Here is a 23,558-nt window from a genome sequence, read left to right as displayed (position 1 = left end):
TGCATGGTAAAATACTTGCAAAAAATGCATGGAAGTTTATTTTAATGCCTACCTGTCAAATTACATGTTAAAATACGCGCAAATATAATTGCTTGAACGTTTATTTTAATTCCTACGCACATAACTATGCATGCATTATGGATATATATAATATTATATATAATAATAATATACAACAATGTTATATATAACAATATATCAATGGCATGCATGTGAGTTTACTTGAAGGACTTGTTAGTACGAACTTCTGCTACTAACAAGACAACTTGTTGTGAGTTAAAATAAATAAAACAAACACAATTCAGGCGTAATAAATTAACTTTATTCCCACGTGAATCTCGAGCCGTTTCGTTTACAAGCTATCAGGAAAAAAAGGAAGAAGTCGAGAGAGAAGCAAAGACAATAAAAATTAACATAGATTAAGTAACATTGAAATTTGCCGGTAGCGATGATAAAATATAATAAAATTTTGTTTCTGATGAACTTACTTTTCGGAGGTTAAATTGGGCTTCAGCGATTGCGAACCATCCTGTCGATGCTGTATCCATAAAGGTGGGCAACTTGATGGACATCATATCAATATCATTCAATCCTGATTCCGCCATGTTAAAAATTTATTACGGAGAGGCTTTTGATTTACGTCAGAAGAACCACGTGGGGTTTTCGAACTAATGCTACTAACAAGACACCTTGTTGTGAGTTAAAATAAATAAAACAAACACAATTCTGGCGTAATAAATTATCTTTATTCCCACGTGAATCTCGAACCGTTTCGTTTTACAAGCTATCAGGAAAAAAGGGAAAGAAGTCGAGAGAGAAGCAAAGACATAAAAATTAACATAGATTAAGTAACATTGAAATTGCAATAATCTTAAATAATAATTTATATGTGAGATAGTTTATAAATGAATGTTAGACCCCTACAATACTCCCCCACAAAAGGCGGAGCCGTTTAAAAATAAAAATATTCATTTCATTTGTTGAATGTTATTCGCCTCCCTTTTCTGGAGTGTTGGGTTGTTGGTTCGGATGTGGTTGACGTCGGTCTTGTTTCTTGTGTTGTTGTTGCTCCTGATGTTGTTGTTGCTGTTTCTGGTGTTCCAGTAGATTTTGTGTCTGATGTTGCTGGTTTTGTTGAATCTGTTGTAGAAAGTTTGCTGGAGATATTTCATTTTCACAATATTCCCCCGCAAAAGGCGGAGCCATTCAAATGGAAAAATGTTTGTTTTTTGATTTGAATTTGATTTTTCCACTCTTCTTTAAAGATGTGGTTGTAGGTACTGATATCGCTGGCGTTTAACTTGTTTCTCGTAATGATGTTGCTTTTGTCGCTGATAATTTGGTTGACATTTATCTTATGGCGTTGTTGCTGAAAACGCGGTTGCCGTTTTGGTTGCTGGTTCAAATTTTTTCCCACCTCTCATGCAACTTTCTGTCCATCTGCAAACGATTTCTAGAATGAGATGTGTGAGAGGACGATGAACTATGCTCTGCATTTCTCTTTCTGAGATGATCTTGCTGCTGCTGCTGTTGAACAGGAGAAGGAAGAGAGAGAACTGGAAGGAGAGAATCGTTCATGTGTGAATTTGCTGATGGGATGGTAGCATTCTGCTCAGCATTTTGCTGTTGTGATTGTTGGATGTCATTTTTATCTTCGTTCTTGCTCAGGACAACTTTTATTTTATTAGACTCTACTGGTGGCTGCTTCTCTTCAATTTTGTTTACATTCATCAGATTCAAGTTTATTTTAAAAGATTCTTTTTCTTGGAATTGCTCTGGTTTGGTTTGTTTGAACGTTGCTAATAACTCTTTTTTTAGAGCGTCGTAATCTGTTCCTCTTTGCACTTTTTACGACAAATTTGAGACTATATCCAGCGGCAGGGAAATTATTGCGTGATAGAATCTTGTTGTTTTACACATCACGTTTCGCAATTGAAATTGCATTTCGGAATACTTGAACCAATCTGTTGACGCTGTTTTCTTGAAAAGAGGTAATATAGCGATCGGGTCATTATTCGGTTGGAACATTGTTTTCGTTTTGATCTTACCACGTGGATCTTCGTATTTTTTTTTACGTCGGATTTTCGTTCAAAATCACGTCGGATTTTCGTTCAGATCACGTCCGGGGTTACCATTTTGTTAGTACGAACTTCTGCTACTAACAAGACACCTTGTTGTGAGTTAAAATAAATAAAACAAACACAATTCAGGCGTAATAAATTATCTTTATTCCCACGTGAATCTCGAACCGTTTCGTTTACAAGCTATCAGGAAAAAAAGGAAGAAGTCGAGAGAGATACAAAGACAATAAAAATTAACATAGATGAAATAACATTGAAATTGCAATAATCCTTAATAATAATTTATATGTGAGATAGTTTATAAATGAATGTTTGATCCCTACAGCTTACAATGTAAAAACTCTCTTTAAAAGAATACCGAAACTATTATGTTAATCTTACAAAATTATTAAATAATTGATAAAAGTTAAAAAGGCATTATGATTTATTAATTTTTATAAACTTTTTTCATTATTTTACGTTAAAGCCTTAATATCAACATTCTAATAAATAACAGTCTTAATAGCAATTCACTTTTAAACATATTTATGCATTAAGCGTCCTCACGTTTTCACTTTTAAATTTTAATCAATCAATCAATTAGCTTGTAAAGCGCTATTTTCGCGATGTTCAACAGCGATCTTTAATGACTTTTGAAAACAGATGGGTCTTGAGATCCGCTCTGAACTTCGCAAGTGATGGAGAAGTAGTCAGAGAAGTAGATAGAGAGTTCCAGAGAAAAGGACCAGAAAAAGCAAAAGCAGATTTGGCAAAAGAGCGTTTAACACGAGTTAAGAAAAAGCGAGAACAAGAAGACGATCGTAAACCGGGGCGTTTGGGTTCAATTAATATATCTGATAAATACTTAGGAAATAATTTAGATTGAGACTTATACATGAACGTGCAAATTTAAAAAATTATTCTATATTTTATATGTAGCCAGTGCAAGAGAACAAAATATGGAGATATATGAGAATAGAAAGGGGCACGAGTAACTAGACGAGCAGCAGAGTTAAAAGCTTTTCTTAAAGGATAGAGTATAGAGTCAGGAAAGAAGCGTCAAACAACAACTCTCCTTTTTCGTCCATGTTATGCGCGCAAATTCGCTGGAAACTTCAATGATGCTAGGTAAAGTGAGTGGGACAAGAAGAAAAGGACGGCAAAGAATACGTTGGCTTGATACAATCACATCGGCCAACAAAATGACGATCTCAGAACTTAAAATAATTGTCGAAGACAGGAACGCATGGAGAAGACAGATCCATAAAGTGGCCGAAAGTCGACTTCGACTAAATGGCTATTCATCATCATCATAGAGTCAGGAAGACCATAGTAGAGCGAGTTGCAATAATAAATCCTAGATAAGACTAACGAAGTAACAAGAAGAGTAAGATCATCAGGAAAAGACAAAAGTTTTTTTATTCTATGTAGATGAAAGTAAGAGCTTCTAGCAACACTACTAATCTGAGAAGAGAGAGACATAGTAGAATCAAAGATAAAACCTAGACTACGAAACTTATGAGAGACATCAAGAGTTTTAGAATCAGGTAAGATAATAGGAGAAATAGTAATAGAGTGTTTAGATTTATTAAAACAATATAATTCAAACTTAGAAGGATTAAGTTTAAGACCCATAGAGTCAGACCAAGCGATAATTGAAGAAAGACAGAAATAGATTATGAAGAACGCTATTGAGATTAGATGGAGGAAAAGAAGTATAAATATAAGAATCATCAGCATATAGTTGACTAGAGAAAGAAAAGTTATTAATAAAACGAGGTAGTTCAGAGGTATAGAGTATAAATAGAAGAGGGCCAAGGATAGAACCCTGAGGTACCCCAAAAGTAAGAGTAGAGGAATTAGAAGTAAAATTATTGAGAACAACAGAAGAAAAACGATTACAGAGATAAGAAGAAAACCAAGATAGACAAGAATCAGAAACATTACAAAAAAGATGTAGCAGTCTCAAGAAAATAGTATGATCAACAGTATCAAAAGCCGAGGAAAAGTCAAGAAGAAGAGTAAGATTACTATTGTCACTAAAGAGAAGGATATCATTGTGTATTTTGAGTAAAGAAGTTTCAGTACTGTGAGCAGGTCTGAAACCAGATTGAGATACAGGTAGCAAGGAGTTAGAGTTTAAATTAGATGACAATTGATTTAAAACTACTTTTTCTATTATTTTAGAGATGAAAGTAACAGGTCTATAATTAGATAAAGAGGTAGGATCTAAGGATGAGTTTTTAAGAATAGAGATAACAATAGAATTCTTATAAGAAATAGGAAATTTGGAGGTGGAAAGAGATAAATTAATTTGAGAATGATTGGATAAAATATTGAAGAAAATTCTTCAAGTAAATTAGAAAGAAGTAGATCTAGAGATCAGGTTGTAGACGACATAGAAATAGTAATTTAGTAAGTTCTAAAAAATTTATTGGAGTAAATACAGAAAAAGATTTAGTAGTAAGTTTAGTAAAGTTATGAGAAGAAAAATTAGAATGAGATGTTTTTAAAGAAGTAATTTTATTTACAAAAAAGTCATGAAACTGTTGAGCAGAAAAAGATGAGTGAGAGGATTTCTTATGAAGAAGTTTAGATAGAGCAGACCACCTATTTTTAGATGTTGAAGCAGATGTTATAGAATTTCTAAGAAAAGTAGAGTGTTTAGAGTATAGTAGATATTTATAATTAATCAGTTCAGATTCATAGATAGAATAAAGAGTTAGATGGATTTAATATATAGGCTTTCTCCAGTCCTCTAACACTTTTCTTGTCTAATACACAAGCATAATCAAACCAAGATGCCTTACGAGAATAAAGCCTATCTATAAGTAAAAGATTTGATGAATAAGCTTATCAAGAATAGAAGTAATGTAAATATTAAAAGCATAGACAAAAGCATCAGCATCAGAAAATAAGGTAGTATCAAAAATAGTTTCAGTAAGAGATTGAAGAGTGCCAAATTGATACACCAGCACCGACAAAATAAAATATAGAAGAGGAGTGGGAGGCATAGGCGGCTCTTCTAAAAAATATGAAAGTTATAAATAGTGAATCATGCCTTACTTAGTGGCAAACAAACCAAAAGAAGTTTCCGCTTTTGGCAGAAAGTGCGAAAAAGTTGCTTTGTCCTCCAACCAGTTCAGCAACATCTGAAAGGTCGTCACTGATAAAAGAACGAATAAACAACCAGAAAATGTAAATAAACTTCTTTTCATTAAATTAAACCATGACAAAGTGACAATAAAAAAAAGATGGATCTAGGGAAAAAGATGATTAATTGCCACAAATACAGAACGCAGACAAGGCACATCTATGATGATTTTTTTTTGTTATTTTGTATAATTCATTGAAGCAAGTTCATTATTGAGACTTGAAAAAATGTTTATTTTTTAAAATTTGATTTGAGATCTCGGTCTCGTATCGTTATTCCTCGTTATTTTTGCGGCGTCTCGTATCGTCTCGTTTGAAACGAGACGACATTCGTGTCTCGAACGTCTTGTACAGTTTTGAGTTACTTGTGAAACGCAGATGCTTACTTCTTACCTGTTTTCCTCCTTCTTGTGTGTTTGTCCTAGCTTTGTGTCTTTCTGTTCTGTCTCTTTCTCTCTTGTGTTTGTCTTGGCGTTTTTTATATAGCTACCAATCTGCAAGTAAATGTGTCACATGCCGTGTCACATGACTTTTTTTTACAACCGTTTTAATTATTTATGTCTTCTAATTAATTTGCAAGCGCTTCACGCAATTTCTAACTACTAGTTCTTATCTCGGCTTCACGTCTGTAACATTGCCCTCCACTGAGACCAAAATCGCTCTCGATTTAGTCAATTCTCTTTGCTGCGTTGATTTTTTGATCCTGAGTATGAGGCTAGCCGATGCAGATGTACGATCTTCATTCTGGTCCTAGGCTTACCTCGTTCTTGAATCCGGTACACTACATCGTTGATCCGGGTGATGACTTGGTACGGTTCTTCCCAATCCTTCTGGAGCTTTTGGCAGCGCCTCTTTTTGCATCGTGGGTTGATGGTTTACGTCGTGCTATTTTCGCTCGTTATGAAAATTTGAAAATTTTGCTTAAATTTCTTATTTTAAACAAAGTTTACTGTTATATTAATTAAATAAATTAAATTTTAGTTCTGTTTACATGGGTTCAGAAAAAAAGACTAAAGAAATGGGTTCGGAATTAAAAACCACGGAAGATTTCGGATTGAAGCTTTGTGCTGAAGGTCTTCAATGCAACAAAGATAAACTGCACCAGCTTGTTATAAAGGAAAAACCAGGAAATCTAAATTTAAATTTAGCAACAAATCTGGCATCTTTGAATGCTGAGTTGTCAACCCAGACTCAAGTTATCATCTCTAAACTGAAGTCCTTGGAAGATGCCATTGGCCTACAAAATAGTAATTTCAATGAATTTAGGATGAAGATGGATAATTTTTCATACTCTTCCATGAAGATTCTGGAGGAGAAAGAAAAAGTTGCCAAGACAAGAGTTGAACAGAATGAGCAGAAAATAAAAAAATATTCAGATGCGGTTAAAGGAAAAGTTGATAAGTTGTCATTAGATGTCAAACAGGTACAAAAAACAATTGTTGATACCTCATCTAACCTCATCTAAAATTGAATTTCTAAATGACAGAGAAAAGAGGAGAAATAATGTAATCCTATATAATTTGCAAGAAAAAGGGGTTAAGACGAAAGAGGTTGTTAAAAATTTATTGAAAGAAATATCAGAGATTGATTTAGAAACAGAGGGAATTGAAATTTCTAGACTGGGCAGAAAAATGGAAGATGATCAAAAATCTAGACCAGTTTTGATTCAGTTTGCAAACATAAATACCAAAAATTTGCTGCTTGCAAATTGTTATAAACTCAAAAAATCAGCAATTTTTAACAAAGTAATCGTCAATCATGATCTTTCCAAGGAAGAAAGAAGTAACAACAGAAAACTTTGACAGTGAAGGTTTGCATTTCTGGTAGATTTTTGAATATTCTGTTTGTATACAGAAGCCCCACATCCAGTGTTGAAAATAACATTCATCTATTAACACTGATTAATGATGGTCTAGCATTGCCAGGTGATTTTTTAATGTTTGGGGATTTCAATTTACCTGAAATAGACTGGGATACATACAGCTGCAGTGGAGGTGAAGAGAAATTTAAAAACAACTTTTTAGATATCCTTAAAAATAAATTTTTGTTACAACACATTAACCAGCCAACAAGATTTAGATTTGGTCAGTCTGCAAATATATTGGATTTAGTGATTTCATCACAAGATTTTGTTAAAAACGTGAAATTTTATTCACCTCTTGGAAGCAGTTATCACTCTGTGGTTGAATTTATGATTGCTGGTTTTGGACGTTTAACAGATATGAACTTGAAAAAGTTTTGCTTCGATCTAGGCGATTACAATGGTTTGAAGTCGGCTCAGTTACCATCAGTGATTGATGTGTTTGCAGAGGATAGAAATGTCGAGGATGACTGGAAGATTTTTAAAGATAAACTGAGTTGTGGTACAAATGAATTTGTTCCAAAAAAAGAAGAAACGTTGATTTCAAATTTAAAATGACCAATGATTTGAAAGTTTTGATAAAGCAAAAGCATGTAATTTGGAGGTTGATTTATAGATATGGAGAAGATAAAATTTAAGAATTCCGAACAATCAGAGACAAAATTAAAAAACATACAAAGTTGATGAAATTGCAGTTGCAAGAAAAAATTGCTCGTGCATATAAAACCAATCCTAAACTGTTTTGGAATCACGTGAAAAAAGTAACCAGATGTGATGAGGTTGCTAGTCCATTGACTGAGGATGGAAGGGTGGTAACTGATTTTAAGATGAAAGCTGATGTATTTGCTAACTTCTTCTACTCTGTGTACAGAGAGGATACTTCTTTTGATGATAATGATACTTCTTTTTATTTTGACTCCACTGATGTATTATCCCCAATGGCTGATTTGCTTATTGACGAAAGCATGGTATTATCAAAACTTGAAAAGCTAAATACAGGCAAATCAGCAGGTCCGGATGATATACACCCACGAGTTCTATGGGAATTAAGGAAGTCAATCTGCTCCCATTTAAGTAGACTATTCCATCGTTCAGTTGATGAAGGCATTTTGCTGCAGGATTGGAAGCTTAGTCATGTCGTTCCTCTTCATAAAAAAGGCCGTAAGGATCTGGCTCAAAATTATCGTCCGATCGCATTAACTTCAATTTGTTGCAAGATTCTGGAATCTATGATAAAAGATCCCATTATGAATTATTTCATGGAGAATGATTTATTTTCCAATGGCCAGTTTGGATTTATACCAGGTCGTTCAGCAGTCTTGCAACTTTTGGGGTTTTTGGAGATCATTACTGAGGGATTGGATCATGGTTATGAGGTTGATGTGGTTTATATGGATCTTGAAAAAGCGTTTGACAAGGTTTCACACAGCCGGTTACTATTCAAGCTCAAACAGTACGGTATTAACAACAAGCTACTAAATTGGATTCAGAACTATATCAGTGGTAGGTCGTTTCAGGTAAAGCTTGATGGTACTTTATCGGATCAGAGACCGGTTTTAAGTGGGGTTCCCCAAGGTGGGGTTCTGAGTCCGCTATTGTTTCTAGTTTATATAAACGATTTATCCTCTGTTTGTGGCAATGTTCTGCTATTTGCAGACGACTCAAAAATTTTCAAGGTAATAAAAAGTGACGAAGATAAAATCATCTTTTCTCAGGATATTATAAAAATGGTTGATTGGTTTAGTAAATGGAAGTTAAATATAAATGTCAAAAAATGCCAAATGTTAAGGTTTGGCTGCAACAATTTAGGTACACCATTCACTATTGTAGACTGCAACGGACTGCCTTTTCGTTTGCCAGAGGTTGATGAGATATCAGACCTCGGAGTGATCTTTGATGCCAAGCTTAGGTTCAAAAGCCAAATCTTGAAAATTGTTCATAAAGCTAACTCCATGTTGGGGATTGTTGCTAGAAACTTCAAGAATTTATCAGAAGTAGCTTTTGTCTTGTTGTATAAGTCGTTGGTGAGGTCTCAGTTGGAATATGGTGTTCAAGCATGGAAACCTTGCAAAATTGGTTTAATTTTAGAAATTGAAAAAATCCAAAAAAGAGCAACACGTTTGGTTAATTCCTGTAGGTCTCTTCCTTATATTGACAGATTAAAGAAACTTAAGCTGCCTTCACTCGCGTACCGTCGTCGCAGAGCGGATCTCATTTTGCTGTTCAAAATGTTACGTGGCGAGGTTTCTGTCAAGGCTAGTCCAACGCTACTATTTTCGTCCGACGATCGTACGAGAGGACACAACTGGAAACTGACTACAGGACCATGTCATAAAGATTGTCGTAAATTTTGCTTCTCATACCGTGTGGTAGACGACTGGAACAGGCTTCCTTCTGATGCCGTCAACGCTGATAACATTAACATTTTAAAATCATTATTAGATTCATTTTTTGGTGACTCCATATTTGATTGGCGTTTGAATTCATAATTGTTTCTTTTACACTATATACATTCAATAGTTATCATCTTTTACACTTTAATTAATTATGTGTGTTTTATTTTGTTGTGTTGACTTGTGTATTATTATTTATATATATAAGATAAGTTTATTATATACATTACCTATTTTATTTATGTATGGTTATATTTTCGAATTTCTATATTTTTGTTTGGCAAGGGGTTCCGCCCGTGCTGTTTTGAATAATAATAATAATAATATAACCAAACAATGTCATTACTCTGGAAACCGGCGTTTTTGCCTTTAGCATTGTATCTAAGTTTGATGTTTTCCTTATTCTGTTTCGTCTTGGCTCGCGTGTTTCCGCAGACATAGTCCATCCGCTGGCGGAGTTCTTCCTTTTTCCCAGCCCGTCCTCCAAATATTGTATTTTTTGGGCTGCTTGCAGCCTCTTTTCAAGTGACTCATTTATCCGCAGTTCCAGCATTCCGATTCCCTTTTCTTTTTGGCTGTTCTTGTTACCTGATAAATTCGTCTCACTCTGGGTTCATTTTTACGCGTTAATTTTGTCAACTCTAGTCTTGTGTACAGCTCTAGGATTTTCTTGAGCGTTTCGATTTCTGAGGAGATTAGTTGATACCTTGTGTCTTGATTTCGTAGGGCATGTATAAATCTTGTCGCCATACTATTCCTGACTTCTAGGGAGACTGTTGGGTATGCCAGCAGCGTCAACTTTTCAATATCTTGGGCTAACTGGGTTGATTCCCCAGACTTTTGAACGCGGTGTTCCAACTGTGTATGGAAATATCTCGTGTTGTATTTGTTTCCGTAGCGAAGGTTCAGCGCGCTGGTGATGGCCTGGATATTCTGGATATTGGCTGACAGGAATTGACTGTAATACTTCTAGTGCTGGACCTCTAAGGGCAAGCACTAGTGTCGTTGCTCGGTCCTTTTTGTTCCACCCGTTGTTGAGCGCTGCTGTTTCAAACCATGTTTGATAATTTTTCCAAGGTACCGTTCGGTCAAATGTCGGTGCTTTTATTGCCTTGGCTGGGGCGTGACCGCGTCCGGTGTTTCTTTTTTTCGTTTCCATTTCTCTCTTTATCGTATTCATTTCTTGTTCCAACTCTTTGATCCGTTTGTTTACCTCGGTTTTTTATTCCTCTATTATCTTATTTAGGTCATTCGGAAAATATCGATGCCTTTTTAAAATGCCATGTCTGCACCCGAACACTAACGTACATGTCTGTCACATTTGTAAAAATATTGACAATCAGAATTTTTATGTACATTTATTCGTGTAGGCTGGTTAATCAGTACTTTTAAATTATATGATATCATTAAATTTTGAAACTGAGTACTGTTAGGTTCGGTGTTGCGGAGAAGATAAATATTGATGTCTCCAGCTAGATTATCTAAATTATTTTCATTATTAATGTTAATTAAATGTTTCGAATACTTTTTTATATTGTAGTGTAGTGGTCGATACGTAACGAAAATAATTGAGCTATTTGTAGACAAAATATATTCAATTTCTATTGCAAAAAAATCAAAATTATTTAAAATTATCAAATCATTTCTTATTCTAAATGTAACATGTTTATTTACAAAAAGGCCAACTCCAACCCCTTGTCTACCTGACCGCTTTTTACCAACCAAATTAAATCCCTCTATCTCAATTGAATTTTCATTACCATTATTTAATCAGGTTTCTGTAGAAACTATTGCATCAAAACTGAAATCAAAACTAGTTAGATAAACTTTTAATTTTATAGATTTATTGACAAATTAAAAATTGAGTCTCAATTTGATTATTTTGTTTTATATAAATTAAATTCTTCATTTATTCTATCAATATTGTGGAACTAGCTATAATTTAGAACTACTACAATTTTGTAACAGAAATTTTTATAGAAATCCATGGTGGCTCATCAGGAGGACATCTTGAAGTTAATGAGACGCTTGACAGAATACGTAAAAAGTTCTACTGGGTTAACGCTCAAGAAGATGTCGAAAGTCGGTGTCGAAAATGTAGTAGGTGCGCAGCAGTGAAAGATCCCAAAAGAAAATTAAGAGAAAAAATGCAAATCTATAATATTGGTGTGCTCTTTGAAAAAATTGCTATCGTCGTTGCCGGACCATATTCTGAATCAAATGATGGAAACCGTTGTAGCGGACTGTTTTAGCAAGTGGCCGGAAATATATCCGATACCAAATCAGAAGGCTTGTACCGTCGCTGAAGAGATCGTAATGAACTTGATCAGTCGGTATGGTGTTTCCATGGAGCTGCATTCAGACCAAGGTCGAAACTTCGAGTAGCAACTGTTTGGTGAGCTATGTCAATTACTAGATATAAAGAAGACAGGAACAACTTATCTCTATTCTCAGTCGGATAGGATGGTGGAACGTTTCAAGCAAACACTAGCTGAAAATTTGGCCAAAATAGTTGACGAAAACCAAAAAGACTTGGATCGACGAATACCACTGTTCCTCATGGCATATCAAAATGCCATCCACACATCCTACTGGGGAGGCTCCCTCAAAGGTCCTTTTTGGAAGTAAAATATGAAACCCAGCGGATATAAAATATGACGTACCACCTAAGGCCCCACAATCAATCAGATTATGTGGACAATCTCTGTCAGCTGTTAAACAGCATCCACCAATACACGCGCCTGAAGTTAAAAAAGAATATTGAAACAACCAAGACCCGTACGATCAAAAGGGAAACACTGCTGGATTTAACGCCAATGATTTGGTATAGTTGTATAACCATCATCGGAAAAACGGACGGTCTCAAAAGCTTTAAGGAGATTGGGAAGAACCTTATCAGATCATAACCCGATTGAACGACATCGTCTACCGAATTGAAAATCGCCGGCCATAATGAAAATTGTTTGTTTGGACAGACTGGCTCCATTCTATGCAAACGTTGCAACGAATATGTTCGGGACTAACTGAACTGGGGGCAGTGTTATAACCGTCACAAATATATTCGCTAAAGGAGTTAGTGTCACTACAAACGCATACAGCTCGAGGAGGAACTAGAACCTTCTGACAGCGAGATATCTAGGACGTTCGAGAAGCGTCGGTAAGATGGGTGTATAAAGACATGCGAGATATTGAATGGCAGTTGTTGAATATTTGATGTTGGAAGCCATTGAGTGTCGAAAGCGATATTTGATATTTGACTGTATTTTTATTGTATTTGTTATAAACGTTAGTGAATTGTTTTTCGGAAGCGATAGATTCTGAACGTTAATTTGATAATTTGTGAACATTAACTTTTGTTAGTAAAGATTAACGTCGATTATTAATTAATTAATTAATTATTGTTTTGTAAATAATTAAATCGATAATTTGAAAGTTGTATTGTCTTTATTTTTCACTGGGATTAAACGAAATCGTCATTGACCGAGACAGTTATAATAATATGATATTCAGTTAAGCTGAAATAAAATTTGTGAATTTAAACTAAATTTTCAAAGATTCTGTGAATATAGAAACGGTAAATGAAATTTAGTGATTTATAAATTAAATTTATCTATAAAAATCATAGGAAATTATGTTATTTATTATACAAAAATTATTTAAAAAACTATAACTATTGCCTACTTATAAAAACTAATAAACAATACAAGTTATTTTGCGAAGCCTGTATATCGATATGTGATCATTACTGTATATCAATATGTATTCATTCATTCAGGCTTATGAATACTTTGAAACAATGTTATTGATATTTTAAACTGTCGTCAGTAATTAAAAAATGTTCAACTGAATATAACAGGAACTCGTGTATCATAGAGCATGGGAGCTTGGCAAATGATGATTAATGTTCCAGATAAGCAAACCAATGAATAAATCCAGAGGAAAATTCTGTCTATGACTAATGCCATATATTTCCAGTCTTCGATTGTCTGAAATTAATATCTTTTAATTTATACCATTTTCGAAAATAAAAAAGCAAGTAAAAAAGAAAGATTTTTGTTAAAACTACGGTAATAAAAGTAAGATAATAACATTTGTGTATTTTTTTACTCAATGGTTGCTAGTGATTAAAAAAACCTAAATCTTACAGATATCGGCTGTAGATGATCAAAAAATAAAATGCATTTATGTCATTTAAAATTCATTCGCCAAAGTTTTTGATTTCAAAAAATCTGAGACTAATAGCGTCATTGTTGCATGACAATGGTATAATTTATAGGCCAAAGTATATATTAATATATTCTGTTAATGTAATCATCAATATAATTAAATATATGCATTGTCGTCGAAAATGAGCATGTATACAAGATTTGTACATTGTATTGTTTTCTATAGTAGAGGGATTAGAAAAATTATTCTAGGGGCTGTTCTCGATGAGCTACATGTATTTGTAGTTCCTCACAGTCATCCTGTTTTTCCTTCATTTGAAGTCAAATAAATTATTTATTTATTTATTTATCTGTTTCAGCTTAATCGGACAATCAGAAATTATCAATAAAGTGATTACAAAATTTCTAACCATTAACCAAACAAATTAAATTGAGCATGGCAGCATTCAGGAGCGTAACTGGCTTTCATTGACAATTTTTTTACATCATTTACTAAACAGGTGTGTACTCAAATAGATATAATAAATAAGAGCACTCTCAATATAACACAAGTTTATAATAAATTGGCAAACGATGACTATTTTTTTCTGCGTACGCACCACAGACAAGCAAATCAGAAGAGATGAAAAATGACTTATGGGCTGCGTTCTCTGACACTATCTTAACAATACCAAAATCTAAAACAATCCTGATTGATGGTTTTGACAACATGCATGGCGGTTTTGGCTATGGAAAACGGAATGAAGATGGCAACCGCATCCTTAAGTTTGCTGAAAGTCACAGGTTTAGTTTACTGAATACATATTTTAGAAAGAAGTTGGAACATCTCATAACATACAAAAGTGAACCATCAGCCACGCAAATTGATTTCTTCGCTGTCAAGCAGCAACACCGAAGGCTATTCAAAAATGTCAAAGTTATACCTGGCGAATCATGTGTCGCCCAACATAGACTCCTTGTGGCAAACCTGGTTGTCGAACTGTCACAACATAAGTCTAAACAAAAGCCTCGGAGAATCAAAAGGTGAAGCTGAACAGCAATGTTCATCAAGAAAAATTTCAACAGATTGTCGCCACACAGTTAGACTACCAATCGCAATCCAGTACAGATTGGAGTACATACAAAACCGGTTCTACAATACATTTTATGAAAAAAGTAGGCTTTTAAAAATAGCTGGTACTAGGAGGTGCTCACGCTCCACCTATTAAATCAAATCTACTAGATAGGCGACGACCACGTTTTACAATTTTTCGTTAAATTATGCCACTTTTCTTCATCGTAAACGCCAATATCCTTTAAAATTTTAGCCCAATCAATCTTCGTTTAGCGTCCAAAGATCCAGTTCCTCCGAGGAAGGACGTTGTTTTCTTTGCCATCAATTTTTTGCGCCAAATTAAGTGACCAGTTATCAGCAACAATTTCATTTACGTTTAGAGCTTTCATGTTTTGCTCGATTGTTTGCGACAAGGACTTCTTTGGACGGTCTGTGGGGTGTGTGCCAGGTACTTCAACATCTGCAAGAGAAGTTATGGCACTGTTTCTACTTCGATTGACATGACCAAACCACCGCAGACGGTGTTGCCGGGATTCGTCCTTTATATCATCAAAACCAGCACGACGCAGGATTTCGGTAGATTTGATGATGTCCTTCAGACTAATTCGTCGCATCCATCGGAGCATTTTCATATCGGTTCGTTGAAATTGTTGTTCCAGTTTGGATGTCATTGGTCATGTTTCTGCACCATATAACAACACCGAACGTATCACAGATTTATAAAGTCTTGATCGTAGTGGTAGTGCGATATCACGCCGCATCAATATAGAGGCCAGGAGATGCCATTTATTCCAGGCTGCACGTATGCGTGCTCGAACGGCAGCTTCAGCTGTTCCAGTACAATCTAAAACATTTCTTAGATATTGAAACGATGTGACTTTTTCTACCTTAATGGCCTCAAAAACATTGTTATTTCGAATTTGTTGTTGTGGATTGATGTAAACAGGACAAACAAAATTGGACACTTTAGATTAAAGTACCAATTATTTTTGAACAACGTTTGTGACACCACTGGTTACACTGCTGACACTTGATTGAATTTTTACCTACACCAGTTTTACAAACTGAACAAGGCCATCGTCCAGTAGCTGTGGATTGGATGGGTTCACCAGTGTTCATTGCTTTGGTTTTGCTGATGTTGACTTTGAATACATGATCGGCGAGTCAAGTGTTCCAATCTCCAAACTTCTGTGCTGCATTCTGCTAAGACGTGGCTGTTAAAACGATATGATCAGCATATATTAGATTCCAAATGTCACCAGTGCGTGTCGGTTTTGTGATTTCTTTCATCACAGTTATAAATAACAGTGGACTGAGAATCGAGCCTTGGTGAACTCCAACGCCGATATCAAATGCATCTGTGTTTCCAACCGTTGTGCTGACGAGAGTCTTAGTCTTGGACGTAGACTTTACCTGGTTGCTTCACGGGGAACTCGATCAAACGCTTTTTCAGTCTACAAAATTATGAGATAGTTGTTGATGCTTTGCGAAGTACTTCTCTTGCAGTTGCCAAAGAATGTGAATTGCATCAATTGTTGATTTCCCCGCTAGGAAACCAAATTGATAATTTCCGATTGTGAGGCACGATGTTAATCTTTTTTCAATGATTTTCTCGACAATTTTCAGGGAGTGTTCTAACAGACGTTTACCCCGATATGATGAACTGTTCAATGGATCACCTTTGCCTTTGTATAGCGGAACTGTCATGCTATAGTTCCATTAAGTCGGCATTGTGCAATTTCTCCAGATTTCACGGCAAAGTTGTAGTAACGTTTGGATACCTGCAGTACCAGATGCTTTGATAATATCATTTGTGAGTCCAGAAGGCTCTGCTGCCTTTCCATCCTTCATAGCTTTCAGAGCTTTTGTAAGCTCCTCTACAGTGATGTCTGGAATCGGACCTTCAATGGGTGAAGCGTCAAAGTCGACAATGATGGGATTTGTTTTATTTAACAGACGGTTGAAATTTTTTTTCCACTGTAGCTTGACCTCATCTTGTTCAAGAATCATCTCATTTTTGTCGTTTTTGATACATGAGGCACTAACTATGTCTTTTTTCATACGCTTTGCTTGTTTTGCTACAGGATACAAAGATTTCATTTGTTCACCTTTGTTTTTAGTGACGTCAAGTCGCACTGATTTGTCCAAACCAGTGCGACTTGACGTCTTGCATAGTTGTTCTTTTCACGAAAAATTTTGTGGTCATCAACAGACTTTGATTTTTTCCATTGCTTGTATGCAGCTTTCTTTTCAGCTATTGCATTTTGTACACTGTGATTCGACAGTTCGACAACCAGGTCTGCTACAAGAAGTCTATGTTGGGCGACACATAATTCGCCAGGTATAACTTTGACATTTTTGAATAGCCTTCGGTGTTGCTGCTTGACAGTGAAGAAATCAATTTGCGTTGCTGATGGTCCACTTTTGTATGTCATGAGATGTTCCAACCTCTTTCTAAATTATGTGTTCAGTAAACAAAACCTGTGACTTTCAGCAAACTCTAAGATGCGGTTGCCAACTTCATTCCGTTCTTCATAGCCAAAACCGCCATGCACGTTGTCAAAACCATTTGTTTTTTCTCTAACGTGGCCATTGAGATCGCCTCCAATCAGGATTGTTTCAAATTTTGGTATTGTTGATATGGTATCAGAGAACGTAGCCCACAAGTCATTTTTCATCTCTTCTGGTTTGCCTGTTTGTGGTGCGTATACAGGCAGGCAGGTATGTATGTATTATTATTATTGCATGTATGTATGTATGTTTTTTTTCTTTTTAAGGTAGGAAAATATATTTACGTTTTTCCAGGCCACAGTCCTTAGATATGTAGGACTCGAATTAATCCCATACCAACTAAAAACCTCCTCGACATCTGGCCCCTGTTTCCCCGTTGACCCGCCGTTAGGCATTACTACACGGAGAGAGGATCATAGCTATTTGTTTTTCCTTCTGTTAATTTTTACATTTGATGTATTTTTCTATTTTCCAACTTTGTTTGCTCTTTGTCTTTCTATCGTACGTAGATTTCGGAGAACCTCAGACGAAAATGAATCGATCGCATCCCAAGCAATGTTAAATGTGAGCATTGCTTTTACTATGTTTTCTGGCCGGAGTTTCTGTTTGAAAATAGTTTCCAGATTATTTCTGAGCCAATTGAAACGTGGACATTCAAAAAATACATGTTCCGCATTTTCATTAATTTCCGGACAAGAAGGGCATTTCGAATAATCATCATGCCGAAAACGATGAAGATGTGCTCGGAAGCATCCATGTCCAGAGAGCATTTGCGTCAAGTAGTAATTTACCTCACCATGATTACGATTCACCCAAATACTTATTTGTGGTATAAGTCGATATTGTCATCTACCAGCTGTTGCAGAGTCCAACTGCATTTGCCATCGATGCACGCTATGTTGACGTTCTTCCAGTGCCGTGGTTTTTTTCGCTGGTATAAAACTTTTCTTTCTTCAGTGAGTTCTTTGATAGGCAACGTCCCAGCGATGACACAAACCGCATCGCCGGAAACTGTGTGGAAAGCACTAGTAATTTTCAAAGCACTTTTCCGGTACGTCGAATTCTAAGAGTATCGGACCAGATAGAAACTCCATAAGTCAATACTGACGTGACAACGGATGACAGTAATATTCTTCTATTCTGTTTTGGGTCTCCTACATTAGGCATTAATCATGATAAGGCTGTTCCCACTCTGGTTGCTTTAATGCTAACATGTTCTACCTGTTGTTTAAAACTCAGTCGAGTATCAATTATTATCCCTAGATACCGAATTAATGGTTTGGATATTATATCGTGATCCTCAACTGTCAGCCTAATAGTTTCTACTTGTTTCCTTCTGGTAACTAGTACTGCTTCAGTTTTATGTTTTGCTAACTCCAGGTTCACTGCATACATCCATTCACTGATCTTTGCAAAGGTGATATTAAACGCTAGCTCTATTTCCTCCAGATGTTTTGCAACAACAACCACAGCTACATCATCTGCATAAGCCACAAAACTGACTTCCAACGGCAGTTTCGATTTTAGTAGGTTATTGTACATTACGTTCCATAGAAGAGGCCCCAGAACAAAACCTTGTGGTACCCCTCCCGTTAAGTTGTATTCTTTTGGTCCTGCATTTGTATCATACTTGTGAAAAATAGCTTACTACCATTTCCTGTAAACATACTGGTACGTTTGACTCATCTAGGGCACGCAAGATGCAATTCCGGTTGGCAGAGTTGAAAGCATTTTTGATGTCCAAGGTAGCCACCAAACAATGCTTCATTTTTCCTTTTTTTCATCTTTTTCCTACAATAGCATCTTTGGTTTTATTAATGTAAAATCTGATGATAACAGTAACCAAGCTCGGTTAAACTTTGGCCCGGTTATAGTTGATGAACAAAGACAGGCGCGTACTTTATGCGCACACTTTGATGCTGAACTATTTTTATCCCATGACACACTTTTACAGACTTTGCGAAGTCTGTCGATGGTCAACAACCAATGATCACTATTGGTCAACAACCAATAGTGATCGAGCACGCCTAAACTTTGGTACAGTTTCCAATAGAGAACAAAGACATGATGCAAACAGCTTAAACTTTTGTTCACTATAACCTACTTTCAATCTAGTGTTACAGTATGTATGACGAATAAAGGCAGGCGCATTCGCGATGTATGGAAATGATGAGCTCACACAAAAGGCGCCAGTTTATACATTTGGTGCCGTATTTGTTCGCCGATGAACGTTTCGATATCGTCCGATATAAATTGTATGTCATAATCGGATGTATGAAGAAATGAAGAAGGCAAAGGCTATATATACTCCAAAAAGATTTCGTTCTGGCGTTGGTTTATTGAATCATTCAGATATTCAGGTCAACGGAGACGAGGAGGCCATCGACTTTGTGAGGGAAGTACATCATCATCCGAAAACGTTCGTTCAAAGTATATCGTCTTCCGAAGAAGTTTATCCGAAACGCATCGACATCTGAAGAAGTTTATTCGAAGGCATCGTCATCTGAAGAGGTTTATTCAAAGCGCATTGTCATCTGAAGAAGTTTATTCGAAGGGAATCGTCATCTGAAGAAATTTATTCAAAGCGCATCATCATCCAAAAAAGTTTGTTCGAAGTGCATCATCGTCCAAAAAGGTTCATTCAAAGTGCATTCGAAGCGCATCATCGTCCAAAGAAGTTTGTTTGAAGTGCATCATCATCTAAAGAAGTTCGATCAAAGTTTACTATCTGACGGTACATCCCATTAAGTTAATTAAACTATAGATTTTAAATAATAATAATAATAATAATAGTCACAACAATAATAATACTGGTAATAAGGGTAGTAAACAAAATAACAACAAAAATAATACGGAAAGATTTTTATTTATTAACATCTTAATTGTTTGATTATTAATCATTGTCAATAAAATTTATAAAGAATTAATTTGTGGTATTGTATTTGTAAAATGTTAAAATTAAGTCAACGCTTGAAAGAAGACTTGCGAGCGTGCGGAAAGGCCGGTCCGTACGCCCGGCAAGAAGAGCCCAGCCCGTATATTCCGACCCTGAGGTCGGTAGAAATTATTGTAGACTGGCGAGTCCCGGCCAAAGGAACGACCGCCTGAGTGAGGAAAGTGAGGGTGTGCGGTATCGAGCGACAGGTGGCGTGTGCGATCGCCACGGTGCTGATGACCGACACCGACCCTACCGTGTCGACGATCGCCGACGCAGCGAGGATAGCGGCGGCGACGAGCGCGTTGACGGAAAAGGCGGTAGGGTAGAACACCGCGGCAACCTTCACGGTGTCGACGAAAACTCTACATTAACAACAAGATTCACTGCATCAAGCGATGATCGACCTTTTCGGAAACCGAATTTATTGTCCGTAAGCTGCGGATCTACAACTTCTTCAATCCTCTGATGAATAAAATAAGTCTTTCCAATATTTTACCAGCCGTATCTAACATACATAGCGGTCGATAAGATGATGGCTCTTCCGGAGGTTTCTTTCCCTCGGAGATAAGCACTAGTCTCTGTTGCTTTTATCTAGTAGAAAATATACCTTCTCTAAGGCATGAATTGTACACCTCCAAAAACAGTTTCGGTGCCTTTTTGATGGCTGTTTTTAAAACAATGTTTGGAATTCCGTCTAAGCCTGGAGCTTTGTTATTTCCTACTCTGTCACTAGCTTCCATGAGTTGGCGTTTTGTGATAGGCGGGATGTCATTCATTTCAAACCGTTTTCTTCTGTAATAGTGGCTGTTTTGTTGTAGAAATAAAGTAGTAACTATTTTGTTCAAGAGCTGAAGACAAGTAGGCAACGGCATTGGCTGGTTTTTCAAATGGAACATGACAGCTCTGTAAAGCCAACCCCACCGATCTTTTTCAACTTCATTGGTAAGATTCATCCAACATTATTTTTTACTATTTTTAATTGCTTTGTTGAGTTTTAAGCGAGCTTTCTTGTATTCTGCTTTCAATTCTACATAATTAGGTTTTTTCCATGAGTGTTGTGATGCTCTTCTCACTTTTAGGCCTTCTTTTCGAAAGGTGCTAATGGTTTCATTCCACCAATGAACCGATGAGGGCTTCTTGATATAATGTTTTTGAGGCATGCTCGCATCGCACGCTTTAATAATTCTTCTCATCAAATCTTCTGCTTTTTTCAGCATTCTGTACGACAATTGGTTCACGATCCAAAACCACCATAAAAGCAAATGGGCCAAAAAATTTTACTTTCCATTCATTATCATTTATCCGCGTCTGAAATTTTTTAAAGTTGGAATCAGCGTATACTTCCCAAAACAGTGCGCAGTGGTCGCTTGCAGTGTAAACATTCAAAACTTCCCAGAAATAGTTTCCTTTAACAAGGCAACTACTAACAAAGGTAAGATCTACCTCTGATGAAAGTAGGTTTATCTCCGTTATTCAACAGAACCACATCCAATGTAGCCATCGCTTCCACCAGTGCGTTCCCTCTTGCATTTGTTTCTTTGCTACCCCAATCTATCGCCCAAGCATTGAAGTCTCCGGCTATAGCAAGGGGGGAGTATTGATTTGCATCTTAAGTTAGCCGATCTAGAAAGTCCACAAATTCTTCAAATAAAAAACTGGGTGAAACGTAACAGCTATAGAAGTAGACATTTTCCACCCTTGCTATAGCAAAACCTGCTTTAGTGTTTTTAATTACTTTCTGAGAAGAAAGTTTGCCACAGGACCAGATGACTGCTTTTCCACTGCTATCCATTTCTCACGGTTGCGTATCTATATGCTTATAATGTTCCAAAATTATTGCTAGATCCACCTTCAATTCACGCACAGTCTGCATGAGCAAATCATGCGCGATCTCACAATGGTTAAGATTTAGTTGCAATATCTTCATGTTTTAATCTTTTTCCTATAGTCAATTGAAGTGTTTTTTTATAAACTGGGCATCTACTAGAACCAGTAACGTGAGCACTATTTCCGGAAAGACTATTTTCATCACATAATGAGCATCGTGCTTCATTTTTACAATCTGCAACTTTGAGCCCTTCTTTACCACCTTAAATGCTAAGTTTGGATCAATCCACAGAATTTTTGCATTGCGTTGCCAAATGTACATAATGCCAGCACTTATAACACTTGATTGGTTTCTTCACTGACATAATTCTGCAATTGACCCAGTCAATTTTTATTTTGCCGCTTTCACCTATTATTTTTTTTGCGATGGGAGCTACCAGAGTTATCGATGCAATCTGCGTACCTTGGTATGCTCAACGTAATGATTTGATGGCATCTATCGTAATTTCAGAACCTTCTCCAGCTGCTGTTGCAAGGCTAGAAGAATGTCATCTTTTGTAGTGACATCATCTAAGTCCCGTATCTCAGGGTCTTTTTGAGGACCTTTGCAAACCACTGTAGCTTCATTTCCAAGAAGATCAGATATAGTTTTACGCAAACCTTGGCTTCTACCTTAATTATTTTTTGTTAATACAATTAACAGGTCACCAGTGGCTGTCCTGCGGATCTTATCTACTGTAGTGCAGACTTGATTATCAGGGACTTCTTTCTTAACTCGACATAATATTTCTGAGTATTTATTTTTATTTTTGAATCGAATGATCAGAGCATCTGGTCTATGTTTTTGCATTTTTGGTTTCAATTGCAGCAAAGGCTGATTAAGAAGCTGCTCTTTGCATTCATTCTGCTTGTCTTTTTTTTGCACCAGTTGCCATTCATTACTAGGACGTTGTTCTACTATTTCACTAGGAGAAAAGTTTATTAGTCCTTCTTTTTTCTTTCTTTTGTTTAATTTGCTCCCACGTTCTGGAGGTGTTCGGTCTTTTCGCTTGACAGACCTAGCGTCAACAGCCGATTCACTGTCTGCATCAGCTCTTGTATCTATTGCTGATGATTCATCTTGGTTCCGCACCCTTGATGTTGGTGGAAAGAACACTGCACTCGGCAATAGATTTTGAATCTTTTGCGTCTTTTTCTTTCTGCTCAATTCCAACGTTTTCAACTTCCATCTGTTTTCTCTAAAACGTGGCCATTAAGATCGCCTCCAATCAGGATTGTTTCAGATTTTGGTATTGTTGAGATGGTGTCAGAGAACGCAGCCCAGAAGTCATTTTTCATCTCTTCTGATTCGCCTGTCTGTGGTGCGTATGCAGGCAGGCAGACAGATATGTATATATGTATGTATGTATAAATGCATGTATGTATATATGTATGTATGTTTGTATGTATGTATGTAAGTATATATGTATGTATGTTTGTATGTATGTATGCATGCATGCATGTATGTTTGTATGTATGTATGTTAAAACCAAAATATGATGAGTGACACTGAACCGTCAAACATCAAGTAACAAATGGATTAACACTTTGATTTG

At 36.2% G+C, this 23,558-nt stretch overlaps 4 protein-coding genes across 4 annotated transcripts in view; 1 reads left to right on the top strand and 3 right to left on the bottom strand.

Annotated features, from left to right (window-relative positions):
* Window positions 1-968: 968 nt before the first annotated feature.
* HELRODRAFT_174319 (hypothetical protein) lies at window positions 969-2,012 on the bottom strand (the record flags this gene model as incomplete). Its single annotated transcript, XM_009020843.1, has 3 exons — window positions 969-1,140; window positions 1,418-1,775; window positions 1,955-2,012. The coding sequence occupies 3 exons, from the start codon at window positions 2,010-2,012 to the stop codon at window positions 969-971; spliced, it is 588 nt and encodes a 195-aa protein (XP_009019091.1).
* A 3,105-nt stretch (window positions 2,013-5,117) lies between these two features.
* Window positions 5,118-7,015, top strand: HELRODRAFT_174318 (hypothetical protein; the record flags this gene model as incomplete). Its single annotated transcript, XM_009020842.1, has 3 exons — window positions 5,118-5,170; window positions 6,195-6,636; window positions 6,707-7,015. 3 exons carry the CDS (start codon window positions 5,118-5,120, stop codon window positions 7,013-7,015), a joined length of 804 nt encoding a protein of 267 aa, XP_009019090.1.
* Window positions 7,016-9,732: 2,717 nt separating this feature from the next.
* Window positions 9,733-10,626, bottom strand: HELRODRAFT_174317 (hypothetical protein; the record flags this gene model as incomplete). Its single annotated transcript, XM_009020841.1, has 2 exons — window positions 9,733-10,074; window positions 10,417-10,626. 2 exons carry the CDS (start codon window positions 10,624-10,626, stop codon window positions 9,733-9,735), a joined length of 552 nt encoding a protein of 183 aa, XP_009019089.1.
* A 2,680-nt stretch (window positions 10,627-13,306) lies between these two features.
* The window catches only part of HELRODRAFT_81201 (hypothetical protein), a gene marked incomplete at both ends in the record, with an annotated part of 59,901 nt that continues 49,649 nt past the window's right edge, over window positions 13,307-23,558 (bottom strand). Inside the window, one exon of the mRNA XM_009020840.1 lies at window positions 13,307-13,453. Coding sequence (XP_009019088.1) covers window positions 13,307-13,453 — 147 coding nt within the window. The remainder of the gene's footprint in view (window positions 13,454-23,558) is intronic.

This window comes from Helobdella robusta, assembly GCF_000326865.2.
Source record: "Helobdella robusta unplaced genomic scaffold HELROscaffold_29, whole genome shotgun sequence".
In the NCBI taxonomy this organism is placed as follows: domain Eukaryota; kingdom Metazoa; phylum Annelida; class Clitellata; order Rhynchobdellida; family Glossiphoniidae; genus Helobdella; species Helobdella robusta.
Note: the sequence above shows the minus strand (reverse complement) of the source record. Positions and strands in the feature narration are given on the sequence as shown.